This window comes from Monodon monoceros, unplaced genomic scaffold, assembly GCF_005190385.1.
Source record: "Monodon monoceros isolate NGI ecotype Baffin Bay Population unplaced genomic scaffold, NGI_Narwhal_1 Super_Scaffold_9, whole genome shotgun sequence".
Classification (NCBI taxonomy): Eukaryota; Metazoa; Chordata; class Mammalia; order Artiodactyla; family Monodontidae; genus Monodon; species Monodon monoceros.
In genome coordinates this window covers 26,776,737-26,789,752 of record NW_021703786.1, presented here as the reverse complement: position 1 = coordinate 26,789,752, position 13,016 = coordinate 26,776,737, and the positions used below count along the sequence as shown (strand labels likewise).

The following is a 13,016-nucleotide window of genomic DNA, read 5'->3' as shown; positions in this document are numbered from 1 at the left end:
TGCAGATACGTCATGTATGCTCTCTCCGTCTTGCTCCCTCCATCACCCCATTTGCCTACCATCTGGCCCCCATCCTTATTCCCCACTGAGACCAGGCACTGTTGGGTTCTCCCGATATAGAGCCCTCAGCAGTCCCTGAGCAAGGCGCTAGGGCAGCCCCCTGGATCATGGCAGGGCCAGGCCGGGGGTTCCCTACTCTTCGCTCTTGCTTCCCACGGATGCCCTGCTCGGGAAGGGGGCTGGGGGGCTCAGCCTGAGGACCCTCTCCTGCCACCCTCTGTCACCTACCCCCTGGCATGGGGCCTGGGCCTGCTGGCTGTTCAGCAGGCACAGCCTGGGAGTCCAGGGACCACCCTGGATTTGCCAGCGGGGGGGGTGGTGCCAGCCCCCCAGCCCCGTGGGATGTCCCTTCTGCCTCGTCCAGCAGCCTTCTGGGGGAGCCCAGAAGCTGGTCCGCATCGTCAGTATGGACAGAACCAAGGCCAGCCCTCTGTGGTCATCCTTTGATGGGGGCCAGTTGGACCCAAGCCAGGTAGAAGGTGAGGCGGGTGGAGCTGGTGGAGGGTCTTTGGAGGCTGCTGTGGTTGGTGAGCTGGGTCAGGGTGATGCCACTCATCTAGGCCAGAATCTGTCTTTAAGAACCATAACTGACGTCTACCTGCCCTTCTGGAAAGCAGCTGAGCTACACACCTTTAATGTCCTTTAACTGACACTCCTACTTCTGTAATATGCCTCAATAAGACTGTCCGAAGCCACTGGTACAGTCATCTGGACAGCAGTCCTTTTAGAATATTAAAGTCTGAACACTCTCCAAATGCCCAACACTGCACAAACCAGTGGACCCTCAGACAACTGCTGAGTGACTGCTGTGGGCATGAGGCCGTGACAGAGGCCGGCACAGCACAGACCCCTGAGCAGGTAAAACTGTGCAATGAGATAAGCAGAAGTGAATTTAGAGAAAGGTAAATCGTTTTGAGCTTATTTTCTTCTTGAAAAGTGTTTTGAGTGCCTAATATAACCTAAATGACCAGGAGAGGAGATCAGGGACCAGAGAGGGAGGGAAGGACTGGGATCATGTGTCCCTTGAGGCTGAGGGAGAAGACACAGGAAGCTTCCAGATTGTTTGCAAGGATGAACATGGTTTCTCTATCCTCCCTGTGAGCCAAACAAGGAAAAGGTTTTAAACTGCAGCCTATGAAGCTGATCCTAGAGAAGCACAGGGAATCTAATCAACAGGCACAAAGGAATCAGCCAGGGCAGGTGTGGAGGGCGTGGTGCATCGTGTGGGAGCCCAGCGTGCCCTGTGTTACTTACTGCAGGTGCCAGGGCTGCAGTGGCGAGCCAAACAGACACAGGCCTTCCTGGGGGTGGGGGGCTGCTGCAGCCTGGCGCCTGGCCCGCTCATGGCTCCTTCCTCCCACAGACCCCTCCACTGTGTGCTTCTGGGCCGAAAGCTATTTCACCCTGGTGCCCTACACCCTGGTGCACAGTCACAGGCCCAGCCGGCCCCAGCCAGTGCTCTTCGTGCCCAGGGTGGTCGGGAAGATCCTGATGGAGAAGCTGTGCCTCCTCCAAGGGTATAAGAAGTGCCCAACAGGTACGCTGTCTCCTGGGAGTCCCACCTGACTGTCAGGTGGCAAGGAGAAGTATCTGCTTTCAGGAGGGCGGCACGACCAGAGGAGTGTCCTGGGGCTGCCAAAACAAAGGACCACAAGCTGGCGGGGCGGAGGCCTTAAAACAGCAGAGATGTGTACTCTCACAGTTCTGAAGGCCAGAAGTCTGAAGTCAGGATGTCTTTGCAGGCTGCACTTCCTCCAAAGGCTCCAGGGGGAGTCCTTCCTGCCTTTTCCTGCTCTGGTGGCTGCTGGTGGCTTGTGACTGCTTTACTCCCATCTCTGCCTCCTTGTCTGCGTGTCCCTCTGTCTTCACGTTACGTTCTTACAAGGAGCCAGTCATGGGATTTAGGGCCACCCTACTCCAGTGCGACCTCATCTTTACTAACCACATCTGCAAAGACCTTATTTCCAAATAAGGTCATGTTCTGAGGTTTCAAGATGAACATGGATTTGGGGGGTATGTTATTCCACCCAGTGCAGCTCTGCTGGCAGATAGGTTTGTACTTAACCAGAGTCATACAACCAAAGGGCTCCATCCACCTGCCCAAAGCCACTCAGTGTAGAGCCATGGAGATGAACCGGCCAGTGGGAATCTTGGGTCCCATTGGCCCTGCTCAGCAGGAAAGGTGGCTCAGTTGGTTGGAGAGTGGAGAGCAGGAGTTAGCTCCTTGGCTTTCTTCCATCCACCCATCACTGGTTGGTGGCTGCCTCAGAGAGTTAGGCTACAAGCTGACAGTGAATAGGGCCCTGTCCTTCTCCCCTGGAGCTCACAGAGGGAACAGAGAGAAGCAAGTATGGCCCACGCAGTTCCTCCAGTGAGCACCTGCTGTGTGCTAGGCTCTGTGCAGCGGGCTAGAGATAGAGAGTCCAAGAGGCCCTCAGGGTCTATTCTGCTCCTCTGGAGACAGACACTTAAGGACGTGTTAGACTGACCCATCTTAGCTCCACAAGTGATCCAGAGAGGGATTCTTTGGAGGGGGTGGGAGTGGGGCTGCAGTCTGACGGCAAGACAGGACAGGAGTTTGCGAGCAGAACCAGGAAGTCCAGGATGAGGGAGCAGAGTGTACAAAGGCACCGAGGCACAGACGGCACCATGGGGGGGCAGCAGGTGCCCAGACGTGCCGTGTTATGTGGTAGGCAAGGGGACATGATCAGGCCTGATCTTTGAATGCCCGTTTTCAAAGTGGAATAGAAGACAGACTGGAGAAGGGCTTGGCCAGGGGATGAGCCAGAGGTGGTACAGCAAAGCCACAGTGGGGAGAAGAGGGCGGCCCCAAGAGCTGTCTGCCAGCTGTCTGCAGGATCTGGTGATGCTTTGGAGGGTGGAGGCTGGCAGGAGGGCACGTGCAGTTCTCACTTGGGAGACTGGGTGCTATTCAGGAAGAAGGGAAAAGTCAGGGTGTGTTTTAACATGTTTATACAGGGCAGAAGTTCTCAGCCTGGGCACGACATTTAGGGCTGGATCATCCTCTGTTGTGGGCTCTCCTGTGCATCACAGATAAGCAACATACCTGGGCCTCAACCCATTGGGTGCCAGGAGCATACCCCCTTCCCAGCAGTTGTGACAGTCAGAAATGTCTCCAGACATTGCCAAGTGCACCTTGGGGGTAAAATTGCTCCTGGTTGAGAACCACGGATTTAAGGGATTGAAGGGATTTCTGGGTGTAAGAAGTTGCATATGTAAGTTCGGAGCTTGGGAAGTGATGGGAGAAGAGTTTATCTACATTTGTCCGTCTTTCCTTCTTTCCCTCCACTCTTCCCTCCACCCAACCTTCCATCCATCCACCCACATCCTGGCACTGGCTAGGCACCTGCTGTGTCCAATGGTTTGGGGTGAATGTACAGGGCATGGACTCTTCCAAGCAGGAAGAGCAGGGTCAGGTTTGTAAAGAGGACACCCTAGGAAGAACTTGCCCCAGAGCTGGTGGGGGTCCATGGGGGCAGACCCATGGGTGTTCAGCATGGGCTCCTGGGGGAGCGGCTGGGTGGGTGACATCCCCATCAACTGTCACCTTCAGCATACTTGAGCCAGGAGGAGTATGATGCCTCCAGCCAGAGAGGGGACATCATCCAGGAGAGGGAGGCACCTGGTGGTCGCTACTGTGTCACCTGCAGAGCAGTCGAGTCCCTCATGGGAAAGGTAAGGGGTAGGGTGGGGGCTGTGAGGAACTCCATCTCCAGATAACGGCAGTGGGAGAAGGAAAGGCCAACTTCCAGGGCCCCCTGGACACCCCAGGTTGGTGCTCATCTTGTCTCTGGCTCCATCATGGAAAGACCAAACCCCGTTTCTGCCATTTGGTGTCCACGTGACCTCGGGCGGGACTTTTAACTTCCCTGAGCCTGTTTCCTCACCGCAGGAGATGTTTAATAAACATTTGCTAAATTAGTAAAGTGGAGATAACACTCCATGTTTTAAGACTCAAACACATATATGAAAAGAAGCTCACTGTGAACTATAAAGTTTTGTGTTGATACAAAGCAGCCAGGAACAGCTGTGAGTCAGAGGCACAATGGCCCCCCATCCTTCACAACCCCAAAGAGGTTGATGGAGCCATCCAACTCCTAGGATTTGAGCTCTATGCAGTCTCCCTCAATCCCGACGGCCTCTGATTTCTAGATTTCCCAGGCAAAAAATCAAACGGATGGAAACTTTTAAAACTGTACGGCCAGCACCCTCGTATACAAAAAGGCATTCCCGAATTCTTCTCCCCACCTCCTTTACAAACTTCAGTCTTGCCTGTACCCTTCTCTCCCTTCTCTCAGCCTAACTCCTGGGTGTGGGCTCCACTCGCTTCCTCTGAGGCTGAGGCTCACTTCCCTTCCCTCTCCCCCCAGAACACCCACGCCCTCCTGGACGTCCAGCTGGACAGTGTCCGCGTCCTGCACAAGATGGAGATCTTCCCCATCATTATCCACATCTCCATCAATGAGAAGGTGGCAAAGAAATTCAAGTAGGTGTACCCCTGGGGGCTGGTGGTGAGGTTTGAATGGGCACCAGAACTCCCCATAAGGCCCATGGTGACCACATCCAGAGCCCGTGATGGGGTTTCCAGGATCTCACCTCGTGCCAGCCTTGGAAGTGTCACAGGGCAGTTCCCCTAAAACATCCAGGATAGAGGTCCTGCAGCCCACCCCCGGGGAGCAACCCAGAGGACAGTAAGGTGAGACCCTAGAACCTGATTGACCTTGGCTGAGGCCACATGTTTCCCGGGGTAGAGTTAACAGTCCGTCTGTGTTAGGTAAGGACAGAGACTGAAAAACACTACTTGGTCCATGGCTGGGACAAGCTCAGATATCCTGCTGCCCCCTTTATAATTTGAGAACCGAAGTCATAAACTAGATCTGCCACCCCACCCCACCACCTCCATTAGTGCAATGTCATCTAGGGGTCCCCTCGAAGCAGGCCATCTGTGTCTAGGGGCATCTGTTGCATCATCGGTCCATCCAGGTCCCTAGAATTCCGAGCCGGTGGCTGATTTCTGGGGCTCCGTGCTGGGAGGCTGGTGCAAGGCTCTCCCTGAGCCACCCTCCCCTCTCCGGCTCTGGCAGGAAGGCTCTGCAGCGGCTCGGCACCGCAGAGGACCAGCTCCTGGAGGCTGCCAGGCAAGAGGAGGGTGAGCTGGATGAAGTGCCCTGTCTGTACAGCAGCCTGGCCCCCGACAGCTGGAGCGACCTGCATGCCCTGCTCGGCTGTGTCCGCCTGGCCATTGCAGATGAGCAGAAGAAGGTTGTGTGGACAGAGTAGAGGCCTTGCTGATGGCCCGTGTCATAAACAAATCCAGAAAATGAACTTGGTATATTTTACTAAAATAAAAAGCTTTTACAATGCTCTGGCCTGTGGCTTCCCCACCATGTCCTCCAGGATGGAGTTGATGGGGGTGGGAAGGGTGATGGGAGCCCATCCACTTGAGGAGAATGCCCCCTTTCTGGGTTTTCCAGGCAGGCGGAGGCAGGGCAGGTCTGGAGCATTCCATGAGTACTGTCTGTGCTACAGACTTGTGTTCACCCACACAGAATTCATCCAACCAGAGGATGGGGCGGTTTCAGGCCTTGAGCAGAGACATCTTCATCCTTGGACACTCTCAAAAAGAAGGGCAAGCTCTGCCCATACAGACCCCAGGATGAAACTCGTCACTTAGGGAGCCTGCCAAGAATCAGTGGTCTCATGGAAACCCAGCCCGGGGCTCGGGAGCCTGACTGTGAACAAAGTGAAGGAAGAAGACAAGCCCAAGTTTCCTTCAAAGGCTCCCTCCAGACCAGGACTGACAAACAGACACTGTCCCCTCATTGAGTGCAGTTTGCACTCACCCACCACCCTCGTGGCACACAGAATCCCATCTCCTCTCAGGTGAAGGGCACAAGAACGTCTGTGGGTTCCAGAGAACCAAGAGGGACTGAAGCCCCATGTCCCAGACCCTTCTTCCTGCTGTTCCCCAGACCACCTTCACCTTGTCACAGGTTGGGGACCCTGCACCATCCTGGGGACCACCCAGGGAATTCCTGGGCCAGGACACAGCTCAGACACAGGACAGCGGTCCCCCACTGTGGGGGTGGGGAGGGCCTCACAGTTCATTGTGGAGTGGCCTGCACTGGGGAGAGAGCTTCTCCTCTAGCACCCCATTGGGAGCACATACCCAGGGGTCGTGGGTCTCCCACTGCCACTTGACCAGTTGGGTCTGAAGCAGTTCCAGAACCTGGGCATAGCGGGGGTCAGTGGCCAGGTTCTGGGTCTCGTGGGGGTCCTGGCTCCTGTCAAAGAGCTCCCAGCGTTCCCGGTAGTAGTAGTGATGCAGGTCCTTGTACCAGCCCGTGGGCCGGCCGGCTGTGGTGCGATTCAGGAGGTCCTGGAAGGTTGGCGAGACGTAGAAGTCCTGGTCAATGGGAAAGGGCATCTTGAAGTGGAGGTTGTGCACAAGGTGGAAGTTCTGGTGGTGCACGGAGCGCATGGGGTAGGACATGGTGACCTCATGGTGGCTCTGGCTGCCAAAAACCGTGGTCCAAAGAGGCTCCGCCTCCAGCGCCGGGAGGAGGGACCGCCCAGTGAGCTGGACAGTCTTTGAGCCAAAGATGGCATAGCTGGGGTAGGGGATAGAGAACCAATCCAAGATGGTGGGCGTGAGATCTGGAAAGGAGATGACATCTCAGTAGGGCGGGCCCTCCAGGGCACCAGACCCACCCCCGTGGAAGGGCTGAATCCAGGCCACTCTGGAAGCTGGTGGGCCACCTTGCACATCAAATCACCAACAGGAAAAAGCTGCTACAGGCCAACCCGTCACTGCTGCGTCACCCTCTGGGCCGTCATGCTTTCAATGCCATGACAAGAGCCCCCAACTTGGTGATACCCAGGATCCTTCTAAAATCCTTCAGACCAGCGAGGAAGCCCCCACACAGGGGCCTATTCCTGTTCTGTGCTGTGGCCAGAATGCTTTCTGACCTTGGGGCCAAAAGGAGATGTGAGCCCTGAGCCCACAGGGGCCCAAGCATGCTGCTGCCCTGACCCCTCAACGTGGGGTCAAGGGGCATCAATTATCACCTGGGAATTTGTCAGAAATGCAAATTTTTGGGCATCACCCCAGACCTACTGAATCAGACACTCTGGGGTGGGATACTTGGATACTAGCAAGCGCTCCAGGTGATTGATGCTCACCAGTGGGCCAGTGGAAAAATGACTGGCTTGAAGGCAGTGAGACCCAAACTGGAATCCAAGCTTGGTGCTTACAAGCTGTGTGACCTTGGGCTCCTAACTTCATGTCTCTGAGCCTCATTTCTGCATCTGTAGAATGGGGCTGACCATCCCTTCCTCACTGAGGTGATGTGGCAACCGCATAAGGTAGTGGGTGAGGAGTTACGTCTGGTCGTGGTGGTCCTGCTAAATGTCCTCTTCCTCCCCCATTCCCCCTCCTCGACCCCTGCTGCATGGAATGCAGAGTCATACCTAGGAGGCTCACGTAGGCCTCGCTGACCTGGCCCCAGCGTTTTGGGTGCTCTGGGGATGACACCAGCATGGGCTCAGCAGTGCCCGGCCAGTAGAGGTTGGTCCTGCCGCTGGGGAAGGGGATACCATTGTCGGATGTGAAGATCACCAGGGTGTCATTCAGGACACCCGCTCCACGCAGCTCCTGGAGCACGAGTCCAATCCCTGCAGGGTGTGGAGGGGATAGCAAAGCTCAGCCGCAGGCAGATGTGCAGTTGTGGGAATGCGTGTGCACTAAAGCATTTCTTCATCCGGCTGCTGAACCCTGCACCGTCTTTTCCTTCAATCACCCTGGCCCTCCTTGCCACCAGCCAGGCCTCCTGCCCAGCACTCTGCCCAGGGCCCTGTCCTGGAGCAGGACTTGCACGGCCTCCACCTGAGTGCACCCCTCCAGGACACTGGCCAACCTTGGCAGTTCCGTGTCACCCCTATGCAGCTGCTACCTGCCATGCAGTGGTTTCTGTGTTTCCTGGAATCTCCCCGTGGAGGTAATAAGGATGGTCTTGGGTGGGGCCAGAAGATAGGATTCTCTCTACACCCACCCCCTTCCCAAGTCCCCATGAACTAATGGTACCAACAGGGAAACGATAAAGTCACCAACCTCCCAGACTGGGTTGAATGGTGGTTCCCCTAAAAGATATGTCCACACAGAACCTGTGAATGTAACGTTATTTGGAAAGAGGGCCTTTGCAGATACAATTAAGTCAAGGATCTTGAGATGAGATCATCCTGACATACCTAGGTGGTCCTTAAATCGAATGACAAGTGTCTTTAAATGAAGAGGAGGGCCACAGACTAAAGAGAAAACACAGGGAAGGAGCTCATGTGACAACAGAGGCAGAGACTGGAGTAATGCTGCACAAGCCAAGAAACACTTGCAGCCACCATTAGCTGGAAGAGGCAGGAAGGACTCTCCCCCAGAGGGGACATGGCCCTGCGGCACTGTGATTTCTGGCTCTGGCTCAAGATGGGGGCCCAAGCTGTGCCCTATCCCACCACCTGGGCTCCTTGCACCCACCTTGGTCCATGCGGCTGATGGTGGTATACTGAGCGGCCAAGTCAGCTCGGGCAGCCGGTGTATCAGGGACGAAGTAAGGCACCTGGGATGGGGCAGGTGGGTGGAAAGTCAAGGTTAGAACAGATAGGTTGGGTGGAGGGGGCAAAGTGGCCAGCGCTTGAATTAGGGTGGGAGATACAGGTGCCAGCCTTCCTCCCAGGGCCCCAAATCATCTCTCTTCCTGAATGGATTATCCCAGACCACCCACGCTTCTGGGTACATCATTCCATGTCTTTACGCTTCTCTCTGCCACCCCACGGATGGGGACCTGGCTCCAGTGAGTCAGAGGGTTTCTTCTTACACACCTGGGGCCAGGGCTGCCAACCCACGAGAGGGGCACAGGTCCCCATATTTACAGGGTGGAGGAAGAAGGGTAGTTCTCGGAAACGTGGTGAGGGGTCCTCCTACCTGCACATCCTTCGGGTTGTAGGTCTGCGGGGTCCAGTCTGGGATCTGCCCCATGCCACTCTCTCCATTGCCAAACTTCTCACAGAAGGCCCCGTACTGTGGCTGGGAGTGCCCGCAGCGGTGGGGGTCATGGAAGGCGACATAGAGGAAGAAAGGCCTGCAGATGGAGAGACGGGCTTAAGCGTTGAGGTCAAGGTCAGATGGCTGACCCACCACCTGGCTTCTACCCTGGGGAGCCTCATCCTTTGGGAAGGAACACCCCTCAGCTTTGCCTACTCCCCTACAACTGAGAGCCTCCCCATGATCCACACTGCCTCAGTGTCCCCATGTCCCCTCTTCTTCTGACCAGATCAACTTGAGCATCTGGAACCTTCTCCACCATCCACACCCCAGCTGTCTGGAGACTCCAAGAATCCCAACCAAAGACTCTGGGATCTGCATCCAGTATTAACTGTCCAGAGGTCTGGCTGTGTGAGGGCAGTAAGGGGGAGGGACCCTCCTCACACCTGTTGTCCCGAGTCTGCAGGAATTTCCGGACCAGCAGTTTCATTCTAGTGATGTTCCGCCCCACCTGGAGGACAGAGCCATTCTCCTCTGTGTACGCAAAATCAAACGGGTACACCATCTCCGGCCCCACGTGCTTCTTCCCAATGATGCCTGGAGTCGGGGAGATAGGCCTGTCCAGAGCCCCTTCGGTCTCCCACTCCCCTCTGCCCCCTTCTCCGCTCCCCAGGCCCTGTGTCTTGCTGTGGCCTCCAGGAAGGCAGCCGGGCCCTTGTTCTCGTGTGCCCATGGCCCAGCCAGAAGGCCCAGATTCCTTGGGGTCAAGTGCTCAGAGCAGGCAACACAGGGCCCATGGTGGCTCAGGACAAGGCCTTGCCCCTCTGGGGCAGGGAGGTAAGTTGCTGTCCTGCCCCTGTGGCTACACGAAGCCCCTCACCTGTGAGAACACCAGCTTGGCCCAACAGCAAAGGCAGGCTCTGCACCCGGTCGAAGGAGTTGAAGTGGTGGACATCCTGGTGCAGGCCATACATTCCGTTCTGATGCTGCCAGCAAAGATGCTGTGAGGCTGGGCACCTCCTGGCAGCCAGGGTCCTGTCCCCCACCCCACCCCCAATGCTTCTGCTCTCCCAGGCTCACCAGCCTGGCCCTTTGTAGGCCCCTGATTTAGAGTCCTCAGAGAGGTTTTCTCCATCTCTCACTCCCCGCCCAACAGGCCCACAGGTCCCTACCATGGGACGACAGCAGGAAATACAATAGGCTGGGAGAATGTACACTAAAATTAGGGGTGGCTTTTATTTTCTTCTTTTTGTGTATCTGTACTTCTCAATTTTTCTATCAAGAGCACACATCGTAGAGTGAAAACCACACCAACAGGCCTCTTTTTATTAGCTGACATTTTTAGAGTGTAAAAAAAATTGTTGTACGTGTTGCAAACTCAAACAGGCTAGAGAGATGTAAGAAGGAAAAACCCTGTCCTTATTCCTGTGGCTCACTGCCCAGAGGTGAGCGTAGCCTACAGCTGCCTGATTAACCTTACAAGAAGCTTCTGTGTACAGGCCACAGACTGCTCTTTATGTAGGCCTCCTACTCACAGCCTCAGGCTCTCAGAAAGGGATGTACAGAGCATCCCCCGCATAAAATAACGCTGTGAGATAATACATCAGGAGTAAGTGCCCATGTACACCCAGGTTCATAGCAGCATTATTCCAACAACCAAAGGTGGAAGAAACCCAAGTGTCCACTAATAGAGAAATAGATAAACAAAATACGCTCTATCCACACAATGGAACATTATTCAGTCTTGAAAAGTAGTGAGGTACTGACGTGCTCGGGTGAAGCTTGGGGACATTATGCTCAGTGAAACCAGCCAGCCGCAAAAAAGCAAACACTATATGATTCCACTTATGTGATGTACTCAGAGTAACCAAATTCACGGAGACAGAAAGTTGAATGGTGGTTGCCAGGGGCTGGCGGAGCAGTGGGATCAGGGAGCTAGTGTTTAATGGGGACAGAGTTTCAGTTTGGGAAGATGAAGAAGTCCTGGAGACGGACGGTGGTGATGATTGCACAACAAGGTGAATGTACTTAATGCCACTGAACTGCAGCCTTAAAATAGTTAAAATGGTAAATCTTTCATTACATTTACCTCAGCACAATAGAGTAAGTGCCTTAAATGGCAGCTTCTATTGTCACAAAAGCTCCTGGGACAATATCATGAAAAGAGTTAATACTGGGCTGGGCAAGTACCTGCCAGGCACCTTGCTGTGAGCTTTACATAGAGAGAGTTAACTTGGCCAATCCTATAGTAATCCCAGGAGTGAGGTATTACTATCACCCCATCTTTCAGGTGAGGAAGTTGAGGCACACAGAGATAAGTGATTTGCTCAGTCACACAGTGGTGGAGCAGGGCTGCACTTGGACCATTTGGCTGGGGGTGGGGGAGGGAAGGTGGGCACATCCCCAGGGAGACCAGGGAGGGGTTACCAGCAGCAGAGGCCCTGGGGGCTCTCCCTCCTCCTGAACCCCTGCTGCCCTCACCTGGGGCAGGCCAGTGAGGAGGCTGGCCCGGCTGGGAGAGCAGCTGCTCACGGAGGTGAAGGCATTGCGGAAGACAAGGCTCCGGCGGGCCAAGGCATCCAGGTGAGGGGTGGTGATGGCACTGTTGTTGTAGGCACCACTCTCAAAGCCTCCGTCATCCGCTGAGGAAGGAGGGAGACATAGAGGACCTGACGGCCTGGGCTCAGAAAGAGCAGCATGTGGGAGTGAGAGAGACCTGGGTCCTGCTGCAGTGGCCTGGCAGTGATGCCCAGGCAGGTATGATACCTCTGTAGACTTGATATAAGGCAGGTGTGATTCCCAAGTGGGAATGACCCAAGTGGGCATGATATTCAGCAGGCTTGTTACTTGAGTGGGAATGCCACCAGGCATGTATGAAAACTGGGTGAACATGTTAGTAGGCAGGCATAAAACTGAGGGGAGCATGAGATCCAAGCAGGCATGATTCGGCAGTCCTGGGCTCTGCAGACATGCCTGAGGATGTGGATCCACGTGCTGGTTCTCCGCCAATGCCCCTGAGATAGGAGGAGTTGAAGGGAGCCGCTCTGTAGGGTGCTGTTTAAGTTACAATTAGCGGAAGGACCTGCCCCAGACCACAAAGTTAATCAGAAACAGTGGCCCTGGCAGGCAGCCAGACCTCAAAAGAGGAAAGAATCAGGTTGCCTTGTGATAGCTGGGCTCTGGTTACCCAAGCAGAAAGTCTCGTGAACAACAGGGCACTAGAGGAACTTGGGGTTTCACGGAGGCGGGGAGGGCCGGGGGAGAAGGCGGGTGGGTGAGTGGGGGCTGCTCCCTTCAGCCAGGAGAAAGAGAGTTGAGCCACAGTGCTCTGGGGTCTGAAAAGGGAAGGGAAACGGGGTTATCACTGCTGGGGAGAAGATGAGAGATCCAGGGCACCCTGCTGGTCTCTGAGGACTTGGGCACCAGCCCCTCTTCTGGCATCCCCTCTGCGATCTGTGGAAAGCCGCCCAGCGCCCTGAGGTGGGTGGGGACCGCAGGCTTAGCCCTGGCTGCTCTGGTCACGGTTCGGGCTACAGGGTCAGAACCGGGGACAGGAATGGGGTGTGAATGCTGGGGCCGACCCCTCCAGACCCTGCAGTGGACAGGGCCGCCTCTGCTTGCCTCTTCAAGGAGCCGACCACGAAGAGTCTGGGGGTCAGCAAAAAGAAGAGTCGGGGAATGAACGGCAATGGGGTCTGCAGGGCACGGAGGGTTAGCGCTGGCCTCTTCTGGGGTCGACAACCGGCGGCCGTGGAGGGCGGTGCCCGGGGTGCCGGCGGGTCGGAACTTACCAAGGATCAGCAGCACGTTTCGGGGTCGCGCCCGGTGCACAAAACACAGCCCCACTACGAGGAGCAACACCCAGCAGGCCGGCCCGGAGTAGCGCATAGCGGCGGTTCTA

At 55.5% G+C, this 13,016-nt stretch overlaps 2 protein-coding genes across 3 annotated transcripts in view; one reads left to right on the top strand and one right to left on the bottom strand.

Moving 5' to 3' along the window:
* CARD14 (caspase recruitment domain family member 14) overlaps positions 1–5,444 on the top strand; it is a 22,179-nt gene extending 16,735 nt beyond the window's left edge. The window contains exons 17-21 of the mRNA XM_029212368.1: positions 428–539; positions 1,424–1,597; positions 3,635–3,756; positions 4,452–4,567; positions 5,166–5,444. Of these exons, the coding sequence (XP_029068201.1) occupies positions 428–539; positions 1,424–1,597; positions 3,635–3,756; positions 4,452–4,567; positions 5,166–5,361 (720 nt within the window). The 3' untranslated portion in view covers positions 5,362–5,444. The remainder of the gene's footprint in view (positions 1–427; positions 540–1,423; positions 1,598–3,634; positions 3,757–4,451; positions 4,568–5,165) is intronic.
* Positions 5,408–13,016, bottom strand: SGSH (N-sulfoglucosamine sulfohydrolase). 2 transcript variants are annotated; one of them, XM_029212370.1, is made up of 8 exons: positions 12,907–13,016; positions 11,597–11,757; positions 9,996–10,101; positions 9,562–9,712; positions 9,056–9,212; positions 8,609–8,690; positions 7,552–7,755; positions 5,408–6,738 (listed from the first exon to the last, which is right to left on the bottom strand). In XM_029212370.1, the coding sequence occupies exons 1-8, from the start codon at positions 13,001–13,003 to the stop codon at positions 6,179–6,181; spliced, it is 1,518 nt and encodes a 505-aa protein (XP_029068203.1). In that variant the 5' UTR covers positions 13,004–13,016; the 3' UTR covers positions 5,408–6,178. The 2 variants fall into 2 exon arrangements, with proteins under 2 accessions (XP_029068203.1, XP_029068202.1); XM_029212369.1 differs by lacking the exon at positions 12,907–13,016 and having other exon boundaries at positions 5,670–6,738; positions 11,597–12,875.